The following is a 12,299-nucleotide window of genomic DNA, read 5'->3' as shown; positions in this document are numbered from 1 at the left end:
CACACACACACACACACACACTCACACACACACACACACACACACACACACACACACACACACGAGTGAATGCATGTCACATCCAGAACACACACACACACACACACACACACACACGAGTGAATGCATGTCACATCCAGAACACACACACACACACACACACACACACACACACACACACACACACGAGTGAATGCATGTCACATCCAGAACACACACACACACACACACACACACACACACACACACGAGTGAATGCATGTCACATCCAGAACACACACACACACACACACACACACACACACACACACGAGTGAATGCATGTCACATCCAGAACACACACACACACACACACACACACACACACACACTCACACACACACACACACACACACTCACACACACACACACACACACACACACACACACTCACACACACACACACACACACACACACACACACACACACTACTATGGTCAGACCACCACCCATAGCCTCCTAATTAAAGCACATCAACAGACCACAGAGTGCAGGTGCTCGTCTCATCACGCGTGTTTGCCACTCACATACACTCAGGATGTTTAAGAGAATTTGTCCTCTGCTCTCACGTTCTTTAAATGCAGCTGAGAGAGAAGAATGGAGCCTCACTCTCCACAGATCAGACGTCTCTCTCCTCTACACTGTCCTTTCTTCTCTCCCTCACCCCACTATCATCCATCTTTCTCCCTTTTCTTTCCAAATCTCTCCATGTTTTTCACACCTCTTCCTTGCTCTCTCCTCTCGTTTTCAAACAAGCTACCCTCTCTAAGTCTCTCTCTCTCTCTGCTTCTCTGCCTCTTTCCATCTCTCTCTCTCTCCTTTGTGTTCATACATCATCCTCGCTGGCTCATCACAGCACTCCTGGGGGGGGGGGGGGGGGTCCTGTGGGGATTGGGGGTCTAGCAGCTGTGACGTGCCAAACGTGCTGAAGCAGGTAGCTGCTTTATTCTGAGTTGAAGGATGAGATTTCAACGGCCAGCGGCCGCACACACACACACACACACACACACACACACACACACACAATAATCAAAGTGCCTTCATGTCCTGAACATTTCATAAGAGAGAAGCATTGCTCAGTGTGCAGGGTTATGGGTTAAGGATGGATACAGTTCTCTGGACAACAGGAAGTAATAAACTGACACCACCACCTCCTAAAGGAGAGGGTGGTGTGATAGAAGAACATGCAGACATTCTCCAAGTCCTTCTAAGAGTAACACCAAGTTCCTCTTGAGTGTCTGTATGTTCTAAGTCCTTCCGAATGGCAAAATGAAACTACAGGATAACTGGGGAGGATCTGACCGCTCCACACGTGTCTAGTTACCACGTCTGTCTGCTTCTCTACAGCTGGTCAGATGATCCATGACCATTCAGCAGAGCGAGAACTCTTCTGCCACACGCCATGAGACCTAATCTGTCCCCAGTGACAGACTCAAATATTTCAACAGGTTCTCCACACACTACTGTGTGCCAGAATGTTTTCTGTAGAGTTCTGTCCAGAGTATGGAGTTGAGAAACTGGCGTGCAATGGATGAGTTTGATTTTTTAACTGAATAGGCTGGAATGTCTCTTCTTTTAGATGTGATGTCATTAATCACCTTAACAAGGGTGATTGATATGATCAAAGGAAAAGCACAACACACAAAACACTATGTCTGGAAATGCTGCTGACTTCTCAAGTGTGTGTGTGTGTGTCTTCACTTTCACTATCGCCTGGTCTCTGCTGTCCCTGGGCATCAGTTGACACCCTCTCTACTGTCACTGCTCCTCCAGAACTTGATGCAGTGTGCGCTGACTCTGCAACCCCTGCAATGTGGACCAACAGATGGGACCAATGGGCAGGACCAAAGGACAGTCAACCAATCAGAGGCCATTTCAGCACTCAGGTGATCTGCTTTCATGACCTCCACATCACTGCCCACTCCAAACAACTCCAAATAACTCCAGAACTTCTAATGGATTCAAACTTTGCTCATCTGTAGCTCTTTAACTGACAAAGATTATATGCTAAACAACCTTTATTGTCCAGAATACATTTATTATGTTTTGGGTTTTTTTGCTTTCTGAGAATTGGCAGAAAACTGGAGATTACCTCCTTCTCAATCTGATGACACCCAGGGACTAGAGTCATCTAGCCAAGTCTCGGCCTGGACAGTGTGGGCAACAGTAGCAACTGTTCCACGCAGAAGCAACCTCTGTGAACTTCATCTTCACACGTTTGACTTTATGGCGTGAAGCTCTCACTCTGGCAGCTCTGTGCGTATTCTGTGGTTGTGCTCTGGGATTTCAGTATCCATGGCGACACTGGCTGAACTTGTCTGTGTTTGATTTACCATGATTACAACATGTTGATCATCCCAGTCATTCACACGGTGACACATAGGGTTTAACACACACACACATGTCTGCTTGTCGAGGTTTCTGACCACAAGGTCCATTGATGCTGCGTCTTTAATTTTTTTTATGCATATCGACAATGCATTTTTAACATTTTCCCAAAGAAAAGTTTCAAGGAAATTGGAACAATTCATCTTGGGAAAACACAGCCAAAACGTCTTAGTGGATTTAGGGTTAGGAAAACATAAAACTATATTTAGCAAGATTTGTGGCACTCATTTCCATGCAGTAGACCCAATAAAACTGTATCAATACTACAGAGAAACAAAATGTGGCTGCAAGAAAGTGAAAGTTTGTGGAGATATTAATTTTAGAAAATTAAAGATTCCTCATATAAAATGATTTATTTTATGTTATGACTCAGCAAAAATATTTACATAAATACATGAATCAAATTACTCTCAGGGCTTCTTGGATGTTCAATACAAATTTCAACAATCCAGTGAAAAGCAGGCAACTGTTGAGGGTCCAGAATATACAGGGTCCAGCTGAGTTGTCGTGAAAAGACCCCTATGAAATGTGCTAATACGGCTGCTACCCCTCATGAGCTCGTTACGTTTCGCTGTGTGTTAGAATAAGAGGTCACTGGTTTAACATCACACTTGACAGCAGACAGGATTCTGTTATCAATCTCTTGTGGTCACATTCACAAAAGGTTTTTGATAAATCATCTAAAGAAATCCATCAGCACCACAGACGGAACCCAGCACAGACGGCTTCCACACAACCTCCAAAATATCTGGCACAGTCGGGTTTGTGGTTAATTAACAGCATATGCTTATTAAAAATTATACTAAAGCTAAGAGAAGGAGATGAAGCAGAAGAATGTGCATACTTGTAATACGTTATATAAATACTTTACAGAATACTGAAACCAAATAACCTCTATATACCCGAAAACGGAACATGGTGCAATCTCCATGCACTTCACCCACATCTCTGTTGCGCATGTTGGCGTCAGAAACTCCCCCATAAATCACTCTCTAAACAGCGGGAGGGATGGTGAACGAGTCACGGCAACAGCTCCACAAACCCTGAGGCGCAGGTTGCACTCACAATCCACACACCCACCATCGTGATGAAGCCCTGAGGAACTCAGGAGCCCAGAAGATCTCCTGAAGGACACACAGCTGGAATGGCTATCCATCTGAGGGTTCAGTCTTCGGACAGATTAGTCACAGACACAGTCCTTTAATTCCCTGGATGCGTCTTGGATCATCGCGGAACAGACAGCACCTGAAGACAAGGAGCCGTCTCTCTCTCTCTCTCTCTCACGCACACAGTTCCTCACTGGTGTAACAGATGCTTACTAAAACCGGTTAACCATATTCAAAAAAAATCTATGCAGCACAATCTAGTTCAACTTTTAGGCTCCGTTTAGAGAGAGAGCTCGAGAACAAGAGAGAATCAGAAATTAAATCCAGCCCAACAGGTAGGTTCTGCCCCAAACAGACGTCAGTCCATCCAGACTCATCAGTTAAACATCTACTCAGGTGTACAGACAACAGAGGACTCTGTGATCACAGCAGTGTCTGGGAGGTCAGAGTAACACTTAGCACGTGGCTAATGCTACATTGAAATACTGAGTTTTCATTGCCAGGGGACTATAGCATTGATAAGACACTGTCCATACATAGGGATGCTCTCCTAGGTGGTTGTGTGTGTGTGTGTGTGTGAGATGGGTGGGCGGAGGGGGGTCTTTCAGGATTGACTGATGAGGCCTGAAGTTCTGCTCAGAAACCCGTCTTTAGCCGAGACGCTAGGCTGATCTAGCTAGCTGTAGCTCAGTTTAGCAGAGAGGCAAGACTATGAATAATGAATGAAGACTGAATAATGTTGCTGCTACGTGAGTCAGGCAGACGCATTAATAAGTGAAGCCTTTTCTGCCAGGCGGTTGCATCGTGTTGCTTTCTGCAGCGGTGTGTGAGGTCTAGTTCCCTCCTCAACTCGCGTCCCGTCACATCAGCCTGAAGGCTGGAAAAAGGCTGCTGTGGCTCGTCAAATTTTAAGCTTTGGATTTTAATGCCTAAATTTATGCCTCCAGAGGCAATTGGGTGACTGTGTGTGTGTATGTGTAAGTACCTGTGTGTGTGTGCATGTGTGTGTGTGTGTGTGTGATGTGTGTGATGTGTGTAAGAGAGAGAGAGAGAAGCACAAACCTAAAACTCAGTCAGGTGCTTCATATGCAAAAGTTACACTGATCTGCCCCAAATGTTTGAGATTTGAGGTATTTATCAGGTATTTAACAGTCTTCTACAGGAGACGCTCTGTGGTGTTCCCACATCAACTTCCTGCTCACAGAGGGTCGGATGTAAAGGCCATCAGACAGTCTCCTGATTCAGACACCGGCATCTCTGTTTCCACTACCAGCACAAAGATTAGCACCAGTAGAGTCAAGTCCAATTAAAGGACTCAGTCAGTACCATCTCCAAGATCACAGCACACACAGACACACACACGCACGTACACACATGCACACACTTTTATTGAGCTTAATTACCCTCAAAATAATCTCACAGTAAGAAGCTCAGAGTACGCACTCAAGTACTCTAGTGAGTGAATTATCCTCACTACAGTTTTACTCAATTACTCAAATTAGTCAAAGAAGAACCCCCCCCCCCCCAGCAGGAGGAGGGATAGATGCAGAAATAATGACACTGTATGTCATTGTAGGGGGGCATTGATTAGTGCTCTATGGCTATTACCCAAAATGCACTGGGGTAGAGCCACCTGCTAGTGGAATGCTGGTCACCAGTCATTAAGCAGCCCATACATCTGCACCGAAACAAGACCAGGGAAGTCAACTACAGTTCAAGCACTGTGTATCTGCATACACGCACACACACACACACACACACACACACACACACACACACACACACACACACACACACACACACACACACGAATGCACGTCATTCAAGTGTTTAAGTATTTAAGTATTTAAATATTTGAAGTGCCCAGACCAGATGAACCACAGAGGCCTGATTTGGGGTTTCTCAGCTGCAGTGCTGGACAGGAACATCTATTATCACATGCTGGTTCACAGCAGACTGACAGGGCTCTCCAAATAGAGGAGTGTGTGTGTATGTGGTTTGTGTGTGTGTGTGTGTGTGTGTGTGTGTGTGTGTGTGTGTGTGTGTGTGTGTGTGTGTGTGTGTGTGTGTGTGGTGTGTGTGGTGTGTGTGTGGTGTTCTCCACAGTGGGTAACGGCCAGAACATGTAGTACAGGCACCTGAATAAAACATCACGCTGGCACAGCCTGTAGTGTAGATCCCATATCACCATCCCATTTCAGAACAAGGGGGAGGAGAGAGAGAGAGAGAGAGAGAGAGAGAGGAGTAGAAAGAGCTCTAAAAAGAGAAACTGAATTGGCAGCACTTCTCTTTACTGCGAGAAAATCTAAATAGAGAGAGACAGGACAGGGCAGACAGACACATGGCTGCCTGGAGATGTTAGACCTGGGTGTTGGAGACACTGGAGATGTTTGTTGAACCTGGATGTTGGAAGAACTGGAAATTCAAGTAAAGATCAGACATTTTTGCAAAGTGAAAAGCCCTGAATCCAAAAGATTTATAAATGAAAAACTGGACGAGGGATTAGGACTTCACTGCACTGCCTAGATTACGAACCTGAGTGACAACGCTCTCAGTCCCGCCCAACTAAACATTATGGCAAAATGTAAAAAGGTGAATATACCTTGTTGATGTTTATTACATTATTATTACAAAACTATTATAAAGACGAACTGAAGTGAGCAGAAAAAGAGAGAGAGAGAGAATGAACTAGGGAAAAGTGTAAATAGACAGCAAAACTATACAAAGGATGTCAGATGGCCTGAAAAGTCCAGTGTGTTTCTCTAATTTAGTGGCCACTGTAAACATACCCAACACTACTACTGCGTTTCAAACACCTCACATGAGGAGACGTGGAGGGAAAGACGAACATCAATGTCTCAGCAGAGGAGGGACTTCTGTCCCTGTCAGACATTACCTATCGCTCTCAGAGCAGACAGTGCACCTATTACACTCAGAATTGGCCAACTGAGAATGGAGTCCCTGCAGCAGGAAGGGAACGAAGATCCAGAAGTTTCCAGAAGGCTCCAGCTGGATTTGCTTTTTAACCCAAGAGAACAAAATTAAACATGGCAGTGGTGTCTCAGTGGTTAAGGTAATCAGATGGTTGCCAATTCCAACCACACCAACACTGTTGGGCCCCTGAGCAAGACTCCTAACCCTCAATTACTCAAAGTTGTACTCAGACATGATCGTAAGTCACTTTGGATAAAAGCATCAGCTAAATGTAAATGATCCCAGCTTTCTAGCTCTTGGTTCATTCCAGCCTTTTGTAGTATAATGGAATAACAATTTACGTGATGTCTGCTTTTAAAAGCCTTTTCTCACTGAGCACAGAGACTCTGGGACACAGTAACTGGGTGTCAGCACACAGGCAACGCGGCTAACTGAGCTGTACTGTGGAACTTTGCAGGGGCACTCTGTCCTGCTGTCAGGACGGAGGAACTCTGCAAGACAGAGGAACTCTGCAGGGACAATCTGTCCTGCTGTCAGGACGGAGGAACTCTGCAAGACAGAGGAACTCTGCAGGGACAATCTGTCCTGCTGTCGGGACTGTGGAACTGTTCAGAAGTCATTCAGAATTTTGAAATGCACACTGCCTTTCCTCTCCTCTCATCAAAGCCAGCCTGCACTGCGGTGTTCTCTCAAACACACACACACACACACACACACACACACAGGATCTAGAGTCCTCTAGAACTCCTCTGGCTGACATCACAGTCTTCTGAGGAGACCCACAGCTCTTACAGATCCACTGGTGTGTATGTGAACACCTTGGCGTCTAAATCAAGAAGCAAGAAGCCACACCCACCACGCATCATTATTCCAGCACGCCAGCACTCCAAGTGGTACTTACATTCCATTAGTTACATTACTTATGCAGGGGCGGGGCCTTGGCTGTGGCAGGCAGCTCTCTTTGGGGGGCGGGGCCTTGGCTGTGGCAGGCATTTCCCCTGGGGGCGGGGCTTTGGCAGAGGCAGGGAGTTAAAGAAAACAAGTGGTTTGGAGGCTCAACTGAATAACAACCCACTGCCTCAGTAAATATCACTGAATGCCAGTCTGGCAGTTTTTACAGGGTCCAAGAAGGTGGATGTGGGATGAACAGTGTAGCAAATCCAGGACTGTGTACTTCACACACACACACACACACACACACACAATTGACTCTGTATGTGCAGAGGTGCTGTTAGGCTCCTGTTAGGCTCCTGCGACTGAAGGGTCGCAATAACCATGCGTGCAAAGCCTCAGGCTTCCCTGCTGCGCAGGGAATCCCTAAAATCTTGCCCTGTCATTTTTCCCAGCCCGCAGCACACAGCTCTCGCCCTGTGGCTCTTGGGAAGAGCTGCTGATGTTGTTGTTGTAGCAAGATCGAAGCACTTGCAATTATAAACAAAATAACGCAAAAAACAAAAGGCAACTGTGTTGCATAAAACAGATGCACAAATCCGACATTCGCGTGAGTGTGGCGCATATCTTTTACCATGTCCCCATTTCATTCATCCTGCAGCTTTCTTCCACACAGTGGACTTAAAGGAACGGACAGCATGCAATTCTCCTCTATCTCCTGAAGACCAACACACCATCACACCGCACTGGAGCCGCCATACCTGACTCTTCCATACATTAACACACGTGTGCTTTAGAAATATATACATTTTGTGACGTCACTCCTGGGATCTGTTAGAGTCTCTCCTCCAGCTAAGGGTCACAGCCCCAAGTGTCCCCATCACCAGGGCGACAAGCTTGGATTCAACCGTCCATATACAGCGCTAGAGCCCAGACATAAACCCAATCACATTTCCATGGAGAGCTCTAAACATGGCAGTTCACAGACACCCACCATCCCCGCCTGACGGCCCTTGAGAGGCTCCGCCCCGAAACCACCCAAACCCAGGGCAGAAACTACTCAAACCCAGGGCAGAAACTACCCAAACCCAGGGCAGAAACTACCCAAACCCAGGGCAGAAACCACTCAACCCTGGAGACAAACCACACAAACCCAGGACAGAAAGTCTGTAGCGGGTTAGATTTCAGTTTTATGTTTTAAGTCATTTTTGAAACTCCTTAAACACATGTTTTCACTTCTATATTATGGGAGATTAAGTGTTGACTGATGGCAATGATATCATTTCAAAATCAAACCCACAACAATCTAATGGTTTTTACTGATTTATGCTTACATTAGTTTTAAGACAAAAAGTGAAGGTTGATAGTCTATGAATTTATTTTCAAAACAATCATATAATACATTTAATTAAATAATAATAAAAATGTTTTGATACAGAACCCTACAAGTGCTCAGCATGTGTGAATATCTCTTCAAAACTGATGCAAAGAACTCAAGACCCGGGAGTCAGAGCTGGCTGCCTCCTGAAGCTGGTTAAGACTTAACTTGTCTTCATGCTAAAGGGCTGCGACTTTGAAGATCCTAGTCTCTCTAAGACACACACACACACACACACACACACACACCTCATACAGCATGTGTTTGTGTCACTGGAGGTGGGAGCACTACATCCACTGGATCTCCTCTGAATTAGAGGCATCAGGGAAACACAGAGAACTGATGGAGTCAAGGCTGTGTTGACCACATGACACACGATTTGTGTTCCTCAACGTACAAACCACACACGCACACACACAAATATCAAACATATAAACCACACACACAAATATCAAACATATGCCTCAGAAACACTTGAAGCTGCTGTAACCAATGTCACTGTTCTTGCTAACCTCCTACTTAGCCGGGGACGATAACCACATTTCCTCAATCTCTCCGTCTGCCTCCAAACCTTAGTTCAGACACGCACGCCTAGCTTCTAGTACCGCCTAGTACAGGTAGAGTGGACGTTGAAGAGAAGTTTCCTGATTGGTTAATACAGACATATTATGTTAAAATATTCGGTTTCTGATTACAGAGACCAGGACAGATACAAAACCTTTTTTTCAACCTCAGAACTATTTCAGTTCAAGCTTTTAAGATATAAAGACACACCAGGATGTGTGTTCCTACGTTTAGTAGCAATAAATATCACATGCTGATGTTTGTCTTTGGTAATCTAGGTTTTACACAGGACTACAGTGTAAGGGCCAAATCCTTTTGTTTACATTGCAATCAAAACACATTGATACCTTTTCATGCAAAACCCCCATAAAGCACTTAACAAGTAGATCAGCCAATGATCAGGACGTTCAGAGCAGCCAATAAAAATGTGATTGTTACAAGGGTCATTTGCATACTGCGGTCTTCTCTGATATCACCATGACAAAGGTCATTGTAGCGATAATAATTAAAGGGATAGTCCAGAGAGGAGTGTCTGGAGCGTCTGTAACGTGTGAGTAACTCCCATTCTAAGGCTAATCTAGAGTCTGGAGCTAGTGAACTACAAGGCATGCTGGAATTCAATTGAACAGTCCTCTATGTGCGTGCGTGCGTTTGTGTGTGTTCCAGCAGTAGAGTAACCATCTACTCTAAAGAACAGCTCTGAGTGAACTCCCCTCCCCACCCTACCTCCAAGGCAGTGAACTCACTGACGATGTAAGTACCCACCACCTCCATCCAACCATCCACAGGCTGAGGTCAGGGTGGAGGAGGGGAGGTTAGTCTAGAGATGGAGGAGCAAGTCAGCTCCATCATGGGGGCCGCTTCTGTTTCAGGGTGATGTCACGTTTACGAAGCTTCAAATCACGCTGCCTCTGTACCTTAATAAACCGCAGTGGCACCCAATGTCTTTGTGTGTATGTGTGTGTGTGTGTGTGTGTGTACAGATGTTATAGAGATCAGAATATTTAGCCATTTATTTTCTGAAGTCCATTCCACTAAAGCACATTATTAAAATGCCAACAGAAACCCATCACACTCCAGCACTCCAGTCTCTCTGGTGAGTAAACTGTACAAGTACTGGGACTCAGACCATATTAACCGATGCCTGATGTTAGGGTTAAGTACGCTGGATCAAACTGTTTAAAGACTGTGGGACAGTCTGAGGGAGATTAAAGACAAACATGGAAAGGACCGCTGCATAGGTACACACACACACACACACACACACACACACACACACACACACACACACACCTGACAAACACACACACAAACACACACACCTGATTGCCTGCTTCAAATGTGTCTAATAAATTAAACTGTATATTTAAGATAAGTGAAATGACTAAACATTTAAAACAATGAATGACTTATTTTAGCAGGCGTGGGACTGGGACTGCATCAGCACACACTGTTCTGCAGGACTGTCCCAAACTGGTGACTTTCCAGCACAGCGCATCCGCCTTACTGGCCACGCTGCAGGCTACACAGAAAATGCCACACATGGCCTCAATATAACCTTTACATGATCTGGGTGGGTATATTTAAAGACGGGAAATCGGGACAATATTAACATGTTAAACGAACGACAGCCTCGTCATTCACACATGGTCACTCAAACGTGTGAAGAACGCTGACCCACATGTCCAGTCTTGAACAAGCAGGTAAAGATTCTCGACACAAGCACTCGTCATTTGACGTTTCCGGATGGAAGAGGCACGCGGCTTTCATGAGTGACCGCGTGCGTCACGACTAACTTTAAAGGTCAGCTAGGTCAACACGCGCAGTCGGTAAGGCACGAGGACACCCGGTACGCGCGCAGCGCTTTAGGAGCTAACTGGGGCAACCTTCACGCGCGGGCGTTTGCGTTCGCACGGAACCCACGTGAACCACAAGCTTGTTGGAATGTCACCTGAAGGAGGAGCGTGACGTTGTACACAGCGTGATTCGTCACGTTTATATACCACCTGGACCGGCACGGGCGCCTGCCAACGACATGACAAAGAACAGAATTCGGGACTCCCTCGAGCCCAAGCGCTGCCATTAATTAGCGCGAGGAGGATTACTGTGTCGTGACGCGGCTTCATGGCGAACTCCTCCGGTCCTCGGTCCCGCGCGGGACAGGCAGGCCAGCGCTGTCCCGTCTACGCAGGCACGCGTGGACTGAATCTCTAGTAAAATCCGGTTAAAAGAAAACATGGTGCTACGTGACATCGTCTGGACGACGACGACGACGCCGCCGCGCGCGCGCGGCACACGGGCCCGTTTTTCCGTAGCTTCGCAGAACTGGAACGCTGCATTCGCTCGCTCTCGAGCCAAGCCCGAGTGGCTTTACCTGAGTGGCTTTGTGGAACTGCTTCTTCAGTCCTGCTACAGACATGGCTCCGGCTGGCGCGCTTCAGTCCTGCTCGTGTTCCGCGCGTCGGTGATGCTGTGCGTGCAGGTAAACCCTCGCGGATAGTGTCCGACTGCCGGGGATCTCCGCGCGCGGGGGCTGGCTCTAGATGTGGTCGGACTACAGAGTGCCAGTGTACATGTCAGCGCGCCCGTGACGTCGCCTCGCTCCGCCGCCAGCCCACTTAAAGGCCCAGTAGGAGCCTCCGCTGCGGTTACCCCACACACCGAATACCGCCAAAGATCAACACGCCGTTTCTTAGCGTTTCAGATAAGAAGCTTTCTGGTGTAAACTGTGCGAATGCTGCTTTAACTCTATCACAATGCATCAACACGCTTTACTGGGGCGCGGGTGGAAAGTGCGCCACACCGCAGCAGGAAGGAACTATTTTTAGCAACGGGAGCATGAACGTATTGAAAGGCGCGTTAGACCGTTTAAAGCTACAGAGACGATAGGAACCGCCAACCGTTTGCGCTGTCACGCGTACTATAGGGACTTCCTTTTGCAGTTTACCCGATGTGCTTTGAAATTTGTGTTTGTTGAGAAACCTCGTCATTCATATTC

General features: G+C 46.5%; 1 protein-coding gene across 1 annotated transcript in view; it reads right to left on the bottom strand.

The window, feature by feature from the left end:
* The window catches only part of sh3gl2a (SH3 domain containing GRB2 like 2a, endophilin A1), a 33,684-nt gene extending 21,613 nt beyond the window's left edge, over window positions 1–12,071 (bottom strand). The window contains exon 1 of the mRNA XM_027022767.3: window positions 11,676–12,071. Within this exon, the coding sequence (XP_026878568.1) occupies window positions 11,676–11,720 (45 nt within the window). The 5' untranslated portion in view covers window positions 11,721–12,071. The remainder of the gene's footprint in view (window positions 1–11,675) is intronic.
* Window positions 12,072–12,299: the final 228 nt, after the last annotated feature.

This window comes from Electrophorus electricus, chromosome 12, assembly GCF_041902795.1.
Source record: "Electrophorus electricus isolate QZ-2024a chromosome 12, ASM4190279v1, whole genome shotgun sequence".
Lineage (NCBI taxonomy): Eukaryota > Metazoa > Chordata > Actinopteri > Gymnotiformes > Gymnotidae > Electrophorus > Electrophorus electricus.
Note: the sequence above shows the minus strand (reverse complement) of the source record. Positions and strands in the feature narration are given on the sequence as shown.